The following is a 21,512-nucleotide window of genomic DNA, read 5'->3' as shown; positions in this document are numbered from 1 at the left end:
TTTCAGCTTTTTGTACCTATCAGTTGCCGGTGGGTTGGTGATAACATCCCTGACCTCCTTCGCATATTGCCGATCTAACTGACTGACGATATAATTGTACTTGGTCAGATCCGTGTTGATGCCGGCCACGTCAAACGAACTCTCAACCTGTGAAAACCAAATCTCAGGGTCCTCTGGCCAAAAAGGTGGAAGTCGCATTCCGACCTTACAAATATCGGATGAGTCCGTCGTCGATGTTGTGGAACCGAGCGGAGCAGTAGTGACGGATGGTGCAGTGGAAACAGGCACTCCAACCGGTACTTCTGTGACGGGCGGCATAACGGTACTTTTGTTATCTATTTTTCTGGACACTTCTACGTACGGTTTTCTGGTAAATATCCTTCGGTCCTGTGTTCTTCAGGGGTCACCAGTATGGGGTCACCACGGGGTTACCAGTATGGGGTTGCAGGCAGGGTGCGTGACGTAGGTCAGCCACAAAATGCAAACATCCACTTTCTCCAATAAATATTATAATGTCTATAAATATGTTTACAACACAGAAGGAATGTCCAAAGTTCAGAAGATAGAAACACAGAAGGTAACAGTACGGAAGAAATAGAAAATACAGTTTAAACAAAGGCAAAGCGATAGCGATCGTAATGCGTCTAGCGGTCATAAGCGACATGCGTTTCGCGTCAGTATCGTGCATCGACTGAGGTGGGGCGCGGCGCTTGCCGGCCGGTACTGGACGCATCGAAACCGGGCGCAGCGAACAAAGAACTGCTATCGCGGTGCGCGTTTGCATAGCACACAACGACCTGTTGGTACGGCAAATTATTGACGGACGATACATAAACTTAACGTGTATATTATAAATATGTAAATGTAATATAATATTGTGTTTGTTTGTTTAGTGATGAAAGTCAATGTATATATGTGTATAAAATGTATATAAATAAATATGTGTATATATTAATGATTTTATTTTATTATAAGTGTAAATATGTTATTAATGTAAGTTTAGGTGTAAGTGGGAAGGTAGCCCACAGATTAAAAGATGAGTTTAAAAAAATAAAAATCAGTTGGGGTATAAACTGAAATAGATACCATACACTAAAAAAAACGATCAAGCCCACTGGTGGCGAAGCCGGGAATCGAACCCGGGTCTCCAGCTAACGCGGGTCTGAAGGCGCCTAGCCTTCAGAGATAACATACACTAGAGAAATTTCGACGGGTACCTCGGCGGTCGGGGTGGTGTAGCGGTCGAACACGTCAGCCGCGTTAGCTGGAGACCCGGGTTCGATTCCCGGCTTCGCCACCAGTGGGCTTGATCGCTTTTTCTTTAGTGTATGGTATCTATTTCAGTTTATAATTTATATATAGTAGTGTTACTACTTAAAAAAACAAATCAAAAAATATTTTCTCAAACATGCTATGAAATATTGTCTTTACGTTCCTTAAAATGGGCTGGGAAGTATCGCTTTTTGGGCGCAACAACTCGAGAGGACTGTAAAGGGATTTCATATTATTTTTTAGGCCTAGGCCTGCAAAGTAACTTTTTTTTATAAAATATTGTCCTTTAGAGCATTTTTTTTAATTTCATTGTATGTTTGAGAAAAGCACTATACATGCCTCGGCGTGAAAACGGATTCCCGGCCTCGTATCCCTATCCGGCCTCGCTCGCACGCTCGCTCGGCCGTATATACCCACTTGGCCGGAAATCCTCATTTTCCCGGCCTCTGATGTAATGTACTATTCATAAAATAATTTGATTTGTTCCCTACATCAGTTGGGGTGTCTGAGGTTTTGAGTGATACCGGAAACACGTTGTATGTTCATCATAAATTCTTGAAAGTCCAAACTTTAATTATTATAAGAACCTCTAAAGATCTATCAAATTATTGTCAGTGACAAATATGCCAGTTCACTTTTTTTTTGAGCTTCAATACTTGCGAAGGTGACTTATGTTTGTGCCTTTGCAGGATGCGGTGCAGTTGAGATAAGGAGTATTTAAAAACCATATAACTGCAAAATGTGTTACCTTATTCAAAAGAAAAGGCTCTGGCGGCCTCCAGTTTATCATCGTTGTGCCTTAAGACGATACGGTAGGGGTCAATTCTCCATACAAACGCTCTCGACTATTTCCTCCCTGGTTTTTGAAGATAGAGCAATGATTTTTTCAACACAGATTGTTATTATTTTTATCTGTGTCGGACCGTTTTGATTTTTTTTATATTCTGCTTTTTAAAGACTCTAGAGCCAATCAAACATTTCCAAAAACGGCCTTTATCATTGTGGCGCAAAAAAAAGGTGTGATACTCAAGATTGGTAACAATTAACCAAAAAAGCTAAACGGTCCGACATAGATTATTTCATTGTTATTTAGATTCTCAAATTTTGTTCCGATTGATTAAGTTTTGAAGGAGGAAAGAGTCGAGAGCGGAACCTCGATTTTAAAGATTTTTTTGAAATATCTTTTGACTGAGTTGTTCTTAATGGACAATTTTTTTTTCGATAAATCTAGTTAATAACACTTGTATATTTAACTAAAATTCCCAAGTTGAAAGGGGGGCTCCTTTCCTTTTAGCATTTTCGCTACCGTATCCTCTTAAGTTAGACCATTTCCAGTATTCAATGCGCTTGGAAGGAACTAGTATTTAAAAGCCATACAACTGTGAAATGTGTCACCTTATCCAGCAGGCGGCAACGGACCTCAGGCTTATCAAGTTATCATCGTCCTTGAGCTTGAGTAGTTGCGACGGCGCCTCATGTTTGATCATATCCAGTATACTTAGAAGGGAGGAACTGACTTTAAAAGCCATATAACTGCGAAATGTGTTACCTTATCCAGCGGGAATGCCTCTGGCGGTTCGTTCTCAGGCTTATCATCATAATCATAATCTTTATTTGCTTTTTAAAAAGTGTTAACATAATAGGTGTTACATAATTTTTGTGTCCCAACTTTTTAGCCGGTTTTGACAGCATGCAAAATATATTAGGTACTACCTACTAACTAAAATTACATTAAATTCCCTTAATTACTTACATATTAAACTATTCTATTATAATACATATGTACAATATTTACAGCGTAAGGTTCTCTATATTACTTTCAACAAATTCCATCGTTCTTGAGCTTGAGTAGTTGCGAAGGCGCCGCATGTTTGACCATTTCCAGTATGCTTAGAAGGGAGGAACTGTCTTTAAAAGCCATAGAATTGCGAAATGTGTTACCTTATCCAGCGGGAATGCCTCTGGCGGCTCAACTTTAGGCTTATCATCGTTCTTGAGCTTGAGTAGTTGCGACGGCGCCTCATGTTTGACCATTTCCAGTATGCTTAGAAGGGAGGAACTGTCTTTAAAAGCCATATAACTGCGAAATGTGTTACCTTATCCAGCGGGAATGCCTCTGGCGGCTCAACATCAGGCTTATCATCGTCCTTGAGCTTGAGTAGTTGCGAAGGCGCCTCATGTTTGACTATTTCTAGTATGCTTAGAAGGGAGGAACTGTCTTTAAAAGCCATATAACTGCGAAATGTGTTACCTTATCCAGCGGGAATGCCTCTGGCGGTTCGTTCTCAGGCTTATCATCGTTCTTGAGCTTGAGTAGTTGCGAAGGCGCCTTATGTTTGACTATTTCCAGTATGCTTAGAAGGGAGAAACTGTCATTAAAGGCCATATAACTGCGAAATGTGTTACCTTATCCAGCGGGAATGCCTCTGGCGGTTCGTTCTCAGGCTTATCATCGTTCTTGAGCTTGAGTAGTTGCGAAGGCGCCGCATGTTTGACCATTTCCAGTATGCATAGAAGGGAGGAACTGTCTTTAAAAGCCATATAACTGCGAAATGTGTTACCTTATCCAGCGGGAATGCCTCTGGCGGTTCGTTCTCAGGCTTATCATCGTTCTTGAGCTTGAGTAGTTGCGAAGGCGCCGCATGTTTGACCATTTCCAGTATGCATAGAAGGGAGGAACTGTCTTTAAAAGCCATATAACTGCGAAATGTGTTACCTTATCCAGCGGGAATGCCTCTGGCGGTTCAACTTCAGGCTTATCATCATCCTTGAGCTTGAGTAGTTGCGAAGGCGCCTTATGTTTGAGCATCTGGAGGATCCTGTGCGGGCGGGAGGGGGGAGCGAGTTTCCTTTTGGGCGCGGCGCCTAGGCGTTGTTTAGGGCTGCTGCTTCGACGTTTGCGCCGGGGGATTTCGTCTACTAGGGTCACGTTGCTTTCCGGCATACTGAAGAGAAACAAATCAATATAAGGGTTATAACTGTCATCATTCAGCATCAAAAACTTTTTTCACCATAAAAGATTGCGCGAACTGCGGCCATATTTGTTATTTTTGCTCATTCAGCTATGCGTCATATTTAATACCTGCTGCGTTGCCACAGATGGCGCTAGCTGTTGACGTCAGATTTTGGCCATGTTCACACTTAAAAAATATTGTCATTGTTTTGTTAATTTGATTTGAATGTATAATTGTAATTATAAATTCTGTAAATATCGTTTTTTTCTGAAATTGTGTACTTTTATGCATCTTTTTATTAATATTTCTGTTTGCAACGTGTGCGTGCATTCCGTGTTTTCACTCGCAATGGCACCGACAGAAGATCAGCGTTGGCCCTCCCAGGCTAACCTAACCATGGTGAGTCGCGACCATTTCGTGGCAAATATATGTAACTGTTTTAACTATAAAACTCCCGTGAGACTCATACATATTTAAAAATATTTTAAGCGGGTTACTCACGTATTAAGTCGATATAGCGTTCGACATGTTTCGGCTCAATTTCGAGAGCCTTTCTCAAGAGTAGCGACACCCCGCCTTTACATGTCGAGAGCGCGACGCATACTGCGGGCGCTTGCTCGGTGTAAACGCACCCTTAACAAGTGACGTAATAAGTGTTGTGTGCAATCCTGCTTTTGACAAAAGTAACATAGTGGGTAGCTCCGATCTCTGTACGGTGACGTCGCCCGCGCCGCCGACCCCCCCTGCGCCTGTCCTCAGCAGCCGCGCGCACCGAGCAAGCGCCCGCAGTATGCGTCGCGCTCTCGACATGTAAAGGCGGGGTGTCGCTACTCTTGAGAAAGGCTCTCGAAATTGAGCCGAAACATGTCGAACGCTATATCGACTTAATACGTGAGTAACCCGCTTAAAATATTTTTAAATATATATGTAACTGTCTTTTTGTGTTATGTGCATAGAGAAAAGAATAAGGAAAGAGTTGTAACTCCATACATCAGTAAGTGTAAGTTATTTGTAGTCACATCTAGCGTCATCCACGCGTCAACTAGAGTAAATTATCAGTACTGCTACTTCGACGACAACAACGTATAGGGTACAATCTGCAATTTTTTTTCAGAAAATTGCACCTTACCCAGCAACGTATAAGGTGCTATCTGCTACAAAAAAAATCGTAGATTGCGCCTTGGACGTTGTTGTCGTCGACTTGTCAATAGATGTCGCGACGAACAAAAAGTCTAATGCTCAACAATTTTTAGCTAATATTACAATAGTATAAATCAGTACTCTGTTTTCAATTCCTTCTGCTTGTAATATAAGTTGTAAACTGTTCCCCTCAACTGCCTTGTTCCAGATCTGTCCGAGACAATTTAAACTGCAATTAACAGACTGAAAGTTATTCATTCAGTAGCAAATTTTAGACAACAGCGTTCCAGTGGTTAATATAACATTTTTGGCAGACGCGAAACTGTTTGCACATAGTGTCGAGTAGTGGCTATTTGACGCGTGATTGACGCGTAATTGACGCGACACTGTTGTAAAACTCTTTTTCTACTCCCGAACTGTCATTCGTCATTTACAGGGTCGTGCATAGATCATTAAAACCCTACATAAAAGATGCCCACCCCCGCCTGGCGTCCCGCGCACCCACGCATACGATATAGCTCTTAAAGTATTGTTAGGTAGCCTTTAAGGGATATAGCGTGGGTGCGCTGGGGGCTGGCGGCGGCGGCGGCGCGGGGGAGTGCGAGCGACAGGGTGAGTGCAGGATCATTACAGAGGACAAGTCAAAATACAGGGAACAGTGCGAATTTCACGAAAGTTATTCTAGAAAACTATTAAAAAGTAAGTGCATGGTCGTAGAAAAAGTATTGTATGCAACGGTGTTTAACTGAGTCAAAAAATAATCGTGGCGTCTTAATAACAATTTTCGGCTTCGCCTCAAATTGTTACCCACGCCACTCGTCTTTTTTGACCTCCTTTAAACGCCTGTTGCATAAAATACTATTCCTTACTTATTCCTCTATGGTTATGTATAAGTAATCATAAGAATAAGAATAATTTATTTGCTTTAAACAATACCAATTACACAGGTGTTAATGCGATAGCTGGTAAGTTTCATGTTTAACCATTAATGGTATGCAAACGATGTACACAAACAATATACAAAAAACTTATAAGAATATCATGCAAATTTATACATTATTCAATTTTATACATTTCATAAATTCAAAATATAAAGTGGATCTATATCGGAATCCCTAAAGTTTTTTGAACTATTTTTACATTCCCTAATATTTTTTGGCATAATGATCATTTGGCCTAATTTAAATGTCCTAATATTGTTTCGCCTAACGCCGTTAAACCCACTTTTTTAGAAGCGATTCGGATTTGTGTGAGGTCACGGTTCTAACCTAACCTAAACCTACCTTTCTAACAGTGAATCGGTTCTGGGTAATGTCATTTTTGGGGCAAAATTTAAATTATGCCAAATGATCGTTAGGCCAAAAGAGCGTTAGGCATTTCATAATTCGGCAAAATGAGTTAGGCCAAGTGATTTTCGAACAAACGTTATTAGGGATTCCGAGGGAGACCCTATAAAGTCATACAAGATTAATTAATTATTTTTCATGTCCAAAAACTCTTTTGTGCCATAAAAATTATTTTTTTTAAGCCATTCATGCAACTGTCGTTTGAATGCAGTAATATTTAATTGTTTCAATTCGTTTGGTAAGGTGTTTCTGTTTTTCTGTTGTCATTTGTCACGAATGAATGTTTTCTATTTCCAGATATAAAACACATAGTAGTGAGAATAATGTACCTGTCTGGTTCCCTCTCTCGCTCGTTCCGCAGCTGCTCTTCTAGCCACATTCTAAGCCTATGGTAGTACAGTTGCTGGTCCCTCATGTGCATCACTTTGCGTCTGACCTGTAGAGCAAAATTTAGTTTATTTTTGACCACTAGTAACCATACTATCTGTGACCTAGTAAAATGTGTATAGTGTTAGTGTTTAATGTATATGTAGTATAGCACATATGTTGCCACACCCTAATAGGGTCCATGAGCACGTACACCTACTTTGTAACATCTTATAACACCATGGATGTAATAAATAAATATGAATATATGAATATGAGTTTAGTAAATTTATGTTTGATGTCACGATTATATTTGTCTCTGTTAGCTATTATTTCTCGTGCGCCAACATATATGTCTCTGTTTAACCCAATGGTTGACTGGTAGAGAATGCCTTTTGGCATTAAGTCCGCCATTTGTACATGTTTCTTTAGTTGTGCAATAAAGTTTAAATAAATAAATATGAATAATATCAATCTTAGAATGTTCACGATGACCGCTGCACACAGATGATAGAATTAAAAAGATTTATTTTGGGGTCACTAGTAAGAAGTAATTGGTAAGAAGGGAGGAGGTCCTTGAACCGCTGTACATAATGTGACTACGAGCGATGTGCGGAGAATCGGGAGAATTAGCCTTTTTTTCTGAACTGCTGCAAGCAGTAGGTGGGTACGCAGACGACGAGTGAAGCGATTGGAGTGTCAGGACAGCCGAACCATACATACCTTCTCGAACTACCGTAACCTTATGCAGCGACTATGATCGAAAAAATGAAACAAGTAATATAAGTGAAACTCATGCTTTGACCCGCTGCAAAGGGTGCGACGAGGAGCGAAGCGAGAAGATGTGTAAAACAAGAATGGTACCTAATGATAATGATAAAATGTCCTCGCGAAGTGAAGAGAAGTGTTAGATAAACTTTCGGGTAGCGTAGCGTACCTCCTTGTACCGCTACATATGGTGCGACGACTGGTGAAGCGAGGAGAAGTGTTAAATAAACCTTAGCTCGAGTAGCGTACCTCCTTGAACTGCTACATATGGTGCGACGACGAGCGAAGCGAGAAGATGTGTAAAACAATAATGGTACCTCCTTGAACCGCTGCAAGTAGTATTGTATATAGTACTATAATAGATAGTCTGTAGCGACGACTCGCGAAGTGAGGAGGAGTGCCATATAAAAATTAGCTCGCGTAGCGTACCTCCTTGAGCCGCTGCATATGGTGCGACGACGAGTGAAGCGAGGAGAAATGTTAAATAAACCTTAGCTCGAGTAGCGTACCTCCTTGAACCGCTGCAAATGGTGCGACGACGAGTAAAGCGAGGAGAAGTGTTAAATAAACCTTAGCCTGAGTAGTGTACCTCCTTGAACCGCTGCAGATGGTGCGACGACTCGTGAAGCGAGGAGAAGTGTTAAAATGTTAGGTCTCGTATGGTACCTCCTTGAACCGCTGCAGATGGTACTCGGGGCAGAGCGCGCGGCACGCGGCGTGCGCGGGCGCGGGCGGCGGCGAGCCGGGGGGAGGGGGCGGCGGCGCGCGCCCGCCCACCAGCTGCATGCACACCTGCACGACCATACGTAATACATCATCGAGGTCCAACAACTCTGTCAGTAAATATAACGACAAACAAAACTATACCTATCCTTTTCTCTAGCAACCGAAGGATGCATATTCGATTCAATTATTTATTCATAATAAACGATTACACTTATACGATACAATTAATGCGCCAAACGGCAATAACCAGTTTGTTGGCGCTGCGCTCAGTTCTAACTTTAATCCTTACCGGTTGATAGGTAACCGTTCACATGTTGTGTCTTATGTGAATACTATTGTTAGTAGAGATAAAGCGTGCAAATATGTTAGGACAATATTTTGAACTAAAGTGTTTATAGCTACTGATACCTATTAGTTACATATTTCGCTTAAAGTTATTAATTTATTATCGATTAAGACTTTTAAGGTACATTTCTAACATTTGGTCTTTTAATTTCCTTTTAAAGGCTGCTTTGGTACTATTTTTTAGTTTTCTTTGTTCTTATTTACTGACAGACTTGTTTGACAGAGTATATAATCAATAATGGGAGGGACCTTACGGCTCAGCCTCGACATTAGTCTAAGCGCGACAGCGGTGAGCGGCGGCCATACATTGGAGCGAGACACAGCGATGGGACTTTTCATTCGCACGTATGTCTGCCGCTCACCGCTGTCGCGCTTAGACCAATGTCGTGGCTGGGCCCTTGTGGCACCGCTCCGTCCGTCTGTCACATTACTAAATATCTCGAGAACTTACTAATGCTATCAACTTGAAACTTGGCATAGTTGTAAACATTGTAAACCTCTACAAATTGAAAGTATTTTTTTTTTTTAATTTTCTTATTTAAATTGTAGAAAATGGCTAAAATTAAAGGGGTGCAAACAATAAATATTAAATTACTAAGTCAAGTAGTGTATCGTTAGAAAGAGCTCAAATTGAACTTAAATAAACTATTTTTAACAAAAAAAATTGAGGGAAAATGTAAAGAAAATTCGCCGTCCTTTTCGCACTATTTGTAAGTGCGATCGGGACGGTAAGACGCTATATCGTTTATTACGCGACCATGCTTGCTAGCTAGCTAACGTAAAAAAGTCATATGATAAAACATTTCCAAAGATTTTTTTTTTTAGGGTATAGATTTCAAATACTCATCTGACGCGCCAAAAAATATATACTTACAGTGTAAAAGCACAGTATAATATAGAGTACTATCGTACAGTATGACCACTCCCGCTCCGCGCTGAAAGTGCCACCCACCCCCTCTCGGTTACCTCACAGTTACCGCCTGTCAAAAACGCGAACAGTCGACCTGTCATATTTCACTCATACAAGCATAGTACGTGTTCACCTACACGAGCTTAGACTGTGTGCTAGGAACGCGCCACTTTCATACATTTAATCGCCAGTGTCCGAGGTGTGGTAAAAGGGACCAGCTCAATAAAATTCATAACAGCCTCCTAAAGCAAAAACGCACAATGACTTACCGTCGACAGTTTCTTCTGCTTCCGGTACACCTGCAACTGCCGACGATGAACTTCCGGTAGCCGTCGGTACATCGCCATCAACTTCCGGTCCACCTCCGATAAGCCCATGTCCACCTTTTTTCTGCACGAGTAATAGTAATATTACATTTACAACTGACCTTTTTTTCTACATAAATAATAGTATAAACAAGGACCGCAAAACATTGTGTATGGGCATTTTAGGCTTAAAACTAGATGGCGCTGTTTCACAGCCTGGAAGTGGCTAAAATCATATTTTCCCGAATAATTTTAGCGTGTTTTTATTTTTTATAAGAACAAATGACATAATTCTTTATTTTAAAATCATGATATCACGTCAATACACATTTTGAAAAAAAAAAAAAAGTAAGCATCATCAGTGTAAATTATCAGTGTAGCGCCCGGGCGGGCGTGTGGTCTCGTGGTAAAGACGTTAGCCGCGTAAGCTGAAGACCCGGGTTCGATTCCCGGCTCGGCCACCAGTGGGCCTTGCCGTTTTTTCTTTCGTGTATGATATCTATTTCAATTTATAATTTATATACAGTAGTGTGACTACTTGAAAAAAGAACAAATCAAAAAATATTCAATAAAATAATTTGATTTGTTTCCTAGTAGCATCATCAGTGTAGTTATGATAGTATTTAATAGGTGGCGCTATAAGATCGAGGTACGATTCTTAGTATGAATGAAGTACGTAAATCCTATATGAATAATCCTTGTTTAATCCTTGTTTTACAACGATGTTAAGAATGTGCGGACAGATTTGAGTCGGTCAAAAAGTTGATTCGCCAATGTATGTATGTATGTAAAAGCACAGAATATATAATAGTACAAGTACAGAAGGCCCACTGCATAGATGTTCACGAAATGCCGCCTTTATAAATGCCTACAAAATTCTAACAAAGAAACGAGCCACACGTGCGCAGCGTCGGGCGATAGGGTTGCCTATGGATTAAAACGAATTAATACTCAGATATAATGTTACTAGATTACTCAGATAAAATGGTATATACTATATTCAAGTCTTAGGTACTTTCTAGGTATATACAGAGTATTAAAATATTTTTGTTGAAGTCCCAACATCACAAGCCTTCTTGAACTTTCCGTGGGACTAAATCAATAGTAGATCTGTTTAAGATTGTTTTATTTTATTCATGATGTCTATTTAACTAAACATTATTAGCCATTCCACACGCGGACATCGCATATGAACCTTAGAAAAAACTCGCGACATAAAGTAACAACAGAAAGTGCGAACGTGCGTTCCGTGAGAACGCGCCCCACCCCTGATTAGGCCGCGAACTCGCGGCCGCCAGCATGTATAGTATGAATTTTCTGAGATGAACTTTTCGGTTTTGCCCTAATCTGTTAAACAAAGGCCTTTGGTTTCTATTATTCGCGGTGGTTAGCTCCCGTTTCCAAAGCACGTGCTAAAGTCTCAGTGTAGTTAAAAAGCAACTATCATGATAGCAATAAGGTTCAAATTTGTTTGCAGTGTGCAGGTAACTTTTTTTGAAGATGACAAAACGTGTTATCTCCGAAAGGGCTTTTTATGGATTTGAACCTTATTGCTATCATGATAGTTGCTTTTTAACTACACTGAGACTATAGCACGTGCCGTTTAAACGGGAGCTAACCGCAGCGAATAATAGAAACAAAGGCCTTTGTTTAACAGATTAGGGCAAAAGCGAAAAGTGCATCTCAGAAAATTCATACTATACTTGTAGCGCGGCGATAGAATCGCGGAGTGAGCTGCCCCTGGTAAAGGTTACCTAGCGTTGCGGTCGTCGGGAGGTTCCTCGCCGCCGCGGCACTGCGCGGCCGGCCACTCGTCACAGTGCTGCAGCACCCTGTCCATCAGCCTGCAACAAAACATTACGATAAGATAAGATATCATTTATTGCATAATTATTATTAGCGTAAATTATCAGTACTGCTACTTGTCAATAGCCGCCTTTACACGGACGCTCTATCGCGCGTGATACAGCAATCGCGTGTGAAAGAGTGCCCGTGTAAAGATGGCGAGATAACAGATGATTCAAGCAGCATCCTTGTGACACTTACGTTCGTGGCTGTACAGCCCAATTCGAGAGAGGATCCTTCGTCCGCACACACGGCAGGTGTATGCTCCCCCAGATGGGCGGGGGTTAGAGGCCTGCTCGTGACGCCTCATGCGTTTATCATTCAAGGAGGAGAACCAGGCATTGGCGTGCTTGGATTGACCGTCATGGACAACACGGCGCCACGTGGGTCGGTCTTCGGCCAGTCGCTGCCATTGGTTGCATGGAATATCAAATGTGACCATGTCACGCTTCACGCAATCTTTAAATTATCTGACAGACACCTAGTGTTATACTTATTCCTCTATGGTGACGACTGTTTTACTCGACATGAATGAGCGTGGTACCTCTCTATAGAGGCGATGGAGCGCATGAGGTGGCGCACGGTGCGACACAGCGAGCCGGGCGCCGCGTCCTCCGAGCCGGACTCGACCGCCGCCGCGGCCGCCAGCAGCAGCTCCGAGGCCGAGTCGAGGGACGAGCTGGACAGCCCGAGGGAGCCTGAGCCGCCGTCTGACTCTGATACTAAAAATATAAGGACAGTTTATGAGTCAATGTTTATTTTCAAAGGAAGTTGAGAATCTATTTTTTTTTTAATAAATAAATAAATATTGGGGACACCTTACACAGATCAACTTAGCCCCAAACTAAGCAAAGCTTGTACTATGGGTGCTAAAAGCGACAATATACATACTTATATACATAGAAAACATCCATGACTCAGGAACAAATATCTGTGCTCATCACACAAATAAATACCCTTACCGGGATTCGAACCCAGGACTGCGGCTAATATTCTTGTAATTGTTAGTGGTGCCTTTTAAAACCCTTGGCTTACTTCATTTTTTAACCCCCGACGCAAAAACGACGGGGTGTTATAAGTTTGACGTGTCTGTCTGTCTGTCTGTGTGTGTGTCTGAGGCATCGTAGCTCCCGAACGGATAAACTGAGTTAGATTTAGTTTTTTTATGTCTGAAAGCTAGTCGGGAGTGTTCTTAGCCATGTTTCATGAAAATCGGTCCACTGAGTCGCGGCCGGGGGTTTGATTCGGTTCATCTGTTCGGGAGCTACGATGCCACAGCCAGACAGACAGACAGACCACCCGCCCGTTTTTGCGTCGGGGGTTAAAAAATACATAAAATTTCAGTAACATTGTGACACTGTGACGAATGTTGTGCCTCTTGGTACTGACATAAATAAATAAATAAATATTATAGGACATTCTTACACAGATTGACTGAGGCCCACGGTAAGCTCAAGAAGATTTGTGTTGTGGGTACTCAGACAACGATATATATAATATATAAATACTTATATACATAGAAAACATCCATGACTCAGGACCAAATATCTGTGCTCATCACACAAATAAATGCCCTTACCGGGAATCGAACCCGGGACCGCGGCGTAGCAGGCAGGGTCGGGTTCCCTCTATTTGGCATAACTTTAATTGTCCGAAACGATTTTCGCATAACAGACTTTGCATAATCGATTTTCGCCGAATGTTAATTTGGCAGAAAACTTATTTGTCATAATCGAAAATAATACGAATAACACATTGTCCGAAAATAAGTTCGCATAATTCTGTTTACGCCGATTGTTTTTATGAATAAAATTAATTCGCATAATTGTATTTGGCATATTTCTTAAAATCAGAATATTCACCCATACTAAATGCTGTTAAGAGAGTCGGTTTGGTTAGGTTAGAACTGCGACCTCAACAAATAGAACATTTTGTCAAGAATTTCGGTTAGGTTAGGTTAGAACTGCAACATTAATATAGTAGTACTAGCTGCCCGGCGTACTTCGTATCGCCTTATACTTGGAGGCGCAAAACATGGGGCAAGGCAAAGAAGTGACCATTTTTACTTGACACAATTAAGTAGCTACATCATTAATTACATTATAGCGTACCTATTTAATATACACATACCCATAGCTGGGCATTAACTCGTTAATCCGTTAATCGTTAATTAACGAAGTTAACATTTCGAGTAACGGATTAATTTTTAAGTTAACTCTAAAAAATGTTAACGGACTCGTTAACTTCCGTTAAATTTCTCCGAGTCCGTTAATCGTTAATTTAGCAGGGCAGCGCCGCGAAAAACACGTTACTGTAAAAGTCCGAAGTACGGAAAATCCTAGGATTTAACCGGTAAATCCCAGCTTTTACCGGTTTTGATCGCCAAAAGCCCAAATATTACCTAAAGAATTGTTGTTCACATGGGTTCGCTTTTACCAACGTTGATTCGATGAATCCTAAGTTTTACCATGGCAACTGTTCTAGATTATACTGTGGTTCTGTTCTAGTGACAGGGCAGCAAATTCGAGCCCAATTTAAGACCACATTCTCTTCCCTAGCTTCTACCCGGCTTCCGCCTGCTGTGATCTTGCAGCTCTCCTGACACAGTTCTTGGCAGTAGCTCAGGTAATCACTGCCTTCCACATGTAGCCTAGAGTTCAATAGGCTTGCTGTAATTCGGGCTTTTACAGTAATATAATACATTATAGTGGATTACTGATACAACTAAATATATACCTACAGTAAAAATATTTTTTTGTCACGCGTTAACGGATTATCGATTAACTTTAACTTACGTTAAATTTGTTGAAATGTATCGCAGTAACGATTAACGAAGTTAACTTTTTTAGTAACGGATTAACGATTATCGAAGTTAAATGTTTGATTAACGGTGCCCGGCTATGCACATACCTATTGAAGAGATAAGATGACTTACCTTTTTCCTCTTGTGGCAATCATCCGGTTATTGCGTTCTTTTAGTTACTAACTGTAATACTTTAAATTGCTTTTGAAATCAATTTGGAGTTTTTTTACCATTCATTTAAAATACACCATTTAAGCTAGTTTATTCCAACTACAAAAAAAACCGGCCAAGAGCGTGTCGGGCCACGCTGTGTAGGGTTCCGTAGTTTTTCGTATTTTTCTTAAAAACTACTGAACCTATCAAGTTCAAAACAATTTTCCTAGAAATTGTTTATAAAGTTCTATTTTTGTGATTTTTTTCATATTTTTTAAACTTATGGTTCAAAAGTTAGAGGGGGGGGGACGCACTTTTTTTTCCTTTAGGAGCGATTATTTCCGAAAATATTAATATTATCAAAAAACGATCTTAGTAAACCCTTATTCATTTTTAAATACCTATCCAACAATATATCACACGCTGGGGTTGGAATGAAAAAAAATATCAGCCCCCACTTTACATGTAAGGGGGGTACCCTAATAAAACATTTTTTTCCATTTTTTATTTTTGCACTTTGTTGGCGTGATTAATATACATATTAGTACCAAATTTCAGCTTTCTAGTGCTAACGGTTACTGAGATTATCCGCGGACGGACGGACGGACGGACGGACGGACGGACGGACGGACGGACGGACGGACGGACGGACGGACGGACGGACAGACAGACATGGCGAAACTATAAGGGTTCCTAGTTGACTACGGAACCCTAAAAATATACTATTTTTATTTTATCTCAAAATACAAATCACAGCAATAACAGTTGACAACGTCTAACAGATTTTTTTCTGTTATGGCAGCTCATTCTCATTCATTTCATTTTAAGCAATATTTTTTAGCCGCATTACCTGGCCGCTACATATTAAGGTGGATGATACACTGGCTCCGGTTGTGCGATGCGAATCGGAGCCAGTGTGACATCCACCTAATCATTCTAATCAACTACTTGTTGCACGATTAGAGTGAGATGGAGCAATAGGTAGAGAAGGACAAACATGTATTGCCTCACTCTATCGCTCTATCTCACTCTAATCGAGCAACCGATCGCCATGTGTGTAGAGATCTTGAGGATTGTGATCGTTTCGGTTTCCTTCGCCTAAGTTTTGCACGGAGCGAATGTAATAATTTATTTTATCTCAAAATACAAATCACAGCAATAACAGTTGACAACGTCTAACAATTTATTTTATCTCAAAATACAAATCACAGCAATAACAGTTGACAACGTCTAACAGATTTTTTCTGTTATGACAGCTCATTCTCATTCATTTCATTTCAAGCAATATTTTTTAGCCGCATTACCTGGCCGCTACGCTACATATTAAGGTGGATGATACACTGGCTCCGGTTGTGCGATGCGAATCGGAGCCAGTGTGACATCCACCTAATCATTCTAATCAACTACTTGTTGCACGATTAGAGTGAGATGGAGCAATAGGTAGAGAAGGACAAACATGTATTGCCTCACTCTATCGCTCTATCTCACTCTAATCGAGCAACCGATCGCCATGTGTGTAGAGATCTTGAGGATTGTGATCGTTTCGGTTTCCTTCGCCTAAGTTTTGCACGGAGCGAATGTAACTATTTATTTGCGATGGTACCGGTTCATCACTAAAATCACAATGCGTTTGGAACACATCCGTCATTAATGTAAGTTTGGAACGCACCTGTCATTAACGTCACGTCATTGTCAAGTTGTCAGGTATGTCAGGTAGGAACAATTTGTATGGGAAAAAAGAATCACTGTTTTCTAATTATCATCACAATATTTACGTGTTTTTACACTGCCTAAACCTTCTGCGGTCTAATACAAACATTTCAATACCAAAATTACGTAAATCGGTCCAGCCGTTCTCGAGTTTATAGGTAACTAACAAACGCATTTCATTTTTATATATATAGATTACCTATGATAAAAATTCTGCGTAGTAAATTTCCACTAAACCATGTTATGCAGAAATAATTTATGCATAAAAACCATTCGGCGAATAACTTTTATGCATGAAATATATTCGGAAAAACAAAAATATGCCTAGACAAATTATGCGTAACTATACTATGCCATAACAGATTATGCGAAAGGTGAATTATGCCAATATAGATTATGCCAAAAAGAATTCTCGATTGTAAAATTATGCCAAAACAAGGGGAACCGGCAGGGTCACTACCGACTGCACCAGACCGGTTGTCAGTTGACACTGACCGGTTGACATGGTGGGTCTGTACCTTAGGTTACCACACAACCTTTTTCTGAGCACAAAGCTATAATAATAAGTGATTACTATTGTATGACAAACTTGTTGAATATAAACTTACGGTCGTCCAAGTCGCCGAGAGACTTGTCGCTGTCCTGCTCATCTTGCTCTCTCGCTCCCTCGCCTTGCGTCGCCGGCTGCCCCTCTGAGTCCGGAGGCCTGTAGTACAACAATATTGTTGAGTCAAGCGAAACACTTGAAAATTTAACTGTAGTCTGGCTTATAATAGGCTAGTTTCCTACTAGTCAAATCAGCTTCTTTTTAAGAACTGTCAACACGATTTGCTAATATGGAATTACTATGAAATACTAAGGAGTGACGTCACGGTCAATTATTTTAGGTACTTTGTATCTTTCTCTTTGACTTATTAAATAGAAGTTATGTTTAAACATTACTACTGTCCATATTTTTCTTCTAATTATGTGGTGTTTTATTTCGTGCATTGCATAAATTATTTTATTTTAAGTATAGGAAACTAGCCTATTCTAGGAACATGGTACAGGTTGATTCACGAAGGATGGTACGAATGGAATTATTTAACGAAAGTTCCGAAAACCGGTGAAGTCAGAAATACAAACGTAGTGTCACTGTGAGTGTAGTGTGTTTGGACAGACCATCGAGTGTGAATGCGACCAGTGGTAACGCTGAAAGTGAACGCAGCCGACGCGCGCGAAGGAGGGTACATCGCGCGCTGTCTACGCAACTTTGACATCCACCTGCCTTCGTCAGTTTTCCGTGATCATGATGCATGCAACTGCGTCTAAATATCGGGAGCTCAACAAAAATAAAAAGGTAATCACGGTCTATATCCCGGTCAATATAAGTCTAATGAAAATAACCGTGAATCATTCAAAATGTGACATTCGAAATCAAGATTCTAATTTACTGGAAAAATATAGGTTTCTGAAGATTTAAGGTGGCGGGAAACGTGTCAAGACCGAGATACGTGGAAAGGGAAGCATTTGCCTAGCAGTCACAGTATAATAAAGAGCATTATCGTACAGTATGGCCACTCTCGCTCCCCGCTGAAAGTGCCGCCCACCCCCTCTCGGTTACCTCACAGTTACTGCCTGTCAAAAACGCGAACAGTCGACCTGTCATATTTCACTCATACAAGCATGGTACGCGTTCACCTACACGAGCTTAGACTGTGTGCTAGGAACGCGCTACTTTCATGTATTTGATCGTCAGTGTCCGAGGTGTGCTCTAGTCCAGTTTCATATAAATAACAATTTGACCAAATACTCACTTAGCCCCCGTCCCGTCCCCTTGCTGCAGCTCTCCCGCCGGTTCTATAGGCGCTGCGTGTTCCTTGCTGCTGTTGAACTCGTTCACCGCTTGCATCGTAGGAGCTCCTGACTGCTGAGCTGTGTTCGCCAGACTATACGTACTTGGCCCCCGTCCCGTCCCCTTGCTGCAGCTCTCCCGCCGGCTCAATAGGCGCTGCGTGTTCCTTGCTGCTGTTGAACTCGTTCACCGCTTGCATCATGCCAAAGAAGGAGATCCTGACAAACAAAAAAATTAAAATTTTGAAAAAACCCCCGACTGCTACATAGTAGACCGATTTTCATGAAACATGGCTAAGAACACTCCTGACTAACTCAGCTTTCAGACAAAAAAAAAAAACTAAATCTAAATCGGTTCATCCGTTCGGGAGCTACGATGCCACAGACAGACACACATACGGACAGACAGACAGACACGTCAAACTTATAACACCCCGTCGTTTTTGCGTCGGGGGTTAAAAACAAAAGCTTTCATTTTATCGATCATATGTTTGCTTTTGATCGATCCTCATGGTCAGAAGACTGGTTAAAGTTGATTATCTTAGCGCACAATACTTGTTTTCAACAAGGTACAGCAGGGCAAATCTCAACTGGGGGGCAAATGTAACTGGTTCATTTTTTCCATGTTTTACAATGTTTGCATTATTAAATAGTGTCCATCGGTTATATATGGTAAAACTCAACAATGTAATAATGGAAAAAATTAATTAGTTACAATTGTCCCCCAGTCGGGATTTGCCCCGCTGTATGCATTTAAACCTAATAGAATATAGAATAAAATCTAATTTAAATGTTGAATTGACTTATGTATTTGCAAGTATTTGTGAAAAAGGAATTTTATCCCTTTTCTTTCAATTTAAGTACAAATCCGTTTTTTTTTATAAAACAGGGGGGATAATTTTTGTAATATGCAAAAATAATAAAGGCGACAAACTCTCGGGTCGAAAAGTGATCATAAAAAATCAATTTACAAAAATATGAGAAACCAAAAGTAAAATTACCTCAGGAGCAATTTCCGTTGCTGCGCGCACACCGTGCGCGGCGTCAGGCAGTCGCAGCGATGCTGGTAGCCAGACCACGCGCTCACTGAAACACCACAAACAATTAAGATGTAGTAAATAGGTGGACAACATTAGAAAACCGGCCAAGAGCGTGTCGGGCCACGCTCAGTGTAGGGTTCCGTAGTTTTCCGTATTTTTCTCAAAAACTACTAAACCTATCAAGTTCAAAACAATTTTCCTAGAAAGTCTTTATAAAGTTCTATTTTTGTGATTTTTTTCATATTTTTTAAACATATGGTTCAAAAGTTAGAGGGGGGGGACGCACTTTTTTTCCTTTAGGAGCGATTATTTCCGAAAATATTAATATTATCAAAAAACGATCTTAGTAAACCCTTATTCATTTTTAAATACCTATCCAACAATATATCACATGTTGGGGTTGGAATGAAAAAAAATATCAGCCCCCACTTTACATGTAGGGGGGGTACCCTAATAAAACATTTTTTTCCATTTTTTATTTTTGCACTTTATTGGCGTGATTGATATACATATTGGTACCAAATTTCAGCTTTCTAGTGCTAACGGTTACTGAGATTATCCGCGGACGGACGGACGGACGGACGGACGGACAGACAGACATGGCGAAACTATAAGGGTTCCTAGTTGACTACGGAACCCTAAAAATGGTCAAAGGACATTACATCATGGTACCCAAGAGACGGCAAAAGGAAGGATGATGGACAAAAAATGAGATGTGAAAATTAATTCAGAAAGGTAGCTGGAGCCTTGTGGAGAAGACAAGCTCTAGACAGAGAAACATGGAGAAATATGGGAGAGGCCTATGCCAAAGGCAACCAGACAAAACGTCTGCGGAGAAAGGCTAGCAGTAAGCAGTAAGTAAATAGGTGCAGCGCTTTACACAATTGATTTTCAGCCAGTTAGATTTTTTTTTAATACCACGTCGGTGGCAAACAGGTATACGGCCCGCCTGATGGAAAGCGGTCACCGTAACCTATGGAACCTGCAACTCAAGGGGTGTCACGTGCGCGTAGCCGACCCATTGTACACTCTTTTTTTTGAAGAACCCCATACTGTAGTTCATCGGGAATACCTCGACAGGGAGCTCATTCTACAGCCGGAGCGGTCGTGGGAGGAAATTCCTCTGAAATCGAGGTGCGCGACCATTTAGGTTGCAAGGTGTGTGGATGAGCGCCCTGTCCATGGCGAGCGGTGCGATGATGAAAAGTTAGAAAATAGTTAAGGCTGAAAGGCACTCTAACGCTAACTCCATACCATAGTTGAGGAGTGTCTTTTCAAAAGGGCTTATTTCCACTTTGTACTTTTTTTACATAATTCAACGGTATTGATTTTGAAATTAATATTTAATTTGCAAAATTGTAATATTGTAAGTTGACGTTAATGCTATGATTACACCAAACGTAACATGTGTACCTAAATAAATATGTAATTACCATATGTTTTTGAGAATTAAGCACTTTTGATGCGAACTTTTGGGAATTAAGCCCTTTTGTGGTGGCCTTGTAGCGTAAATGTTATTATTTTAAAAAAGTTTTTTTTTATTTTTGGATTTTGTATTAAGTTAGTTGATATCAATGTTGTTGTACTACATACATTGGTTTAACCACATAAATAATCATTACACATTTTTCAAAATGTGTTCTAAACTTTGATGTTATCCTTTTTTTTAAAGGCGAGACTTTTTGAGCTTTAATCTCAAAACAACACGTAATTTTCTATACTAAAAAGAACTGCATTCATAGTTAAAAAAAAAAGAAAAAATGGAAATAAGCCCTTTTGAAAAGACACTCCTCAGTTGAGTAGGCCGTAGAACTAAGCAACGCTGGAAGCGCTAACACAAGTGATCCTTGAGACCACGCGTCGGTCGAACTCCGTATACAGCCGAAGACCCGCAGCTTCTGATAGACCCAATATCATGATTGTGTCTTATTTATGGCAGGACAGGGTCCCTAGTAGCTGACAGGGAGTTTTGAGACTAAGCGACAGTCGAGATCCT

At 40.7% G+C, this 21,512-nt stretch overlaps 1 protein-coding gene across 1 annotated transcript in view; it reads right to left on the bottom strand.

The window, feature by feature from the left end:
- LOC125239050 overlaps window positions 1-21,512 on the bottom strand; it is an 87,775-nt gene that overhangs the window by 51,852 nt on the left and 14,411 nt on the right. The window contains exons 5-13 of the mRNA XM_048146504.1: window positions 19,478-19,562; window positions 18,582-18,695; window positions 17,252-17,349; window positions 12,522-12,699; window positions 11,887-11,976; window positions 10,097-10,217; window positions 8,513-8,638; window positions 7,042-7,148; window positions 3,989-4,217 (exon numbers count right to left, since the gene is read on the bottom strand). Coding sequence (XP_048002461.1) covers window positions 3,989-4,217; window positions 7,042-7,148; window positions 8,513-8,638; window positions 10,097-10,217; window positions 11,887-11,976; window positions 12,522-12,699; window positions 17,252-17,349; window positions 18,582-18,695; window positions 19,478-19,562 — 1,148 coding nt within the window. The remainder of the gene's footprint in view (window positions 1-3,988; window positions 4,218-7,041; window positions 7,149-8,512; window positions 8,639-10,096; window positions 10,218-11,886; window positions 11,977-12,521; window positions 12,700-17,251; window positions 17,350-18,581; window positions 18,696-19,477; window positions 19,563-21,512) is intronic.

This window comes from Leguminivora glycinivorella, chromosome 25 (assembly GCF_023078275.1).
Source record: "Leguminivora glycinivorella isolate SPB_JAAS2020 chromosome 25, LegGlyc_1.1, whole genome shotgun sequence".
Classification (NCBI taxonomy): Eukaryota; Metazoa; Arthropoda; class Insecta; order Lepidoptera; family Tortricidae; genus Leguminivora; species Leguminivora glycinivorella.
The sequence above is the reverse complement of the archived record's forward strand: the minus strand, read 5'-3'. Positions and strand labels throughout refer to the sequence as shown.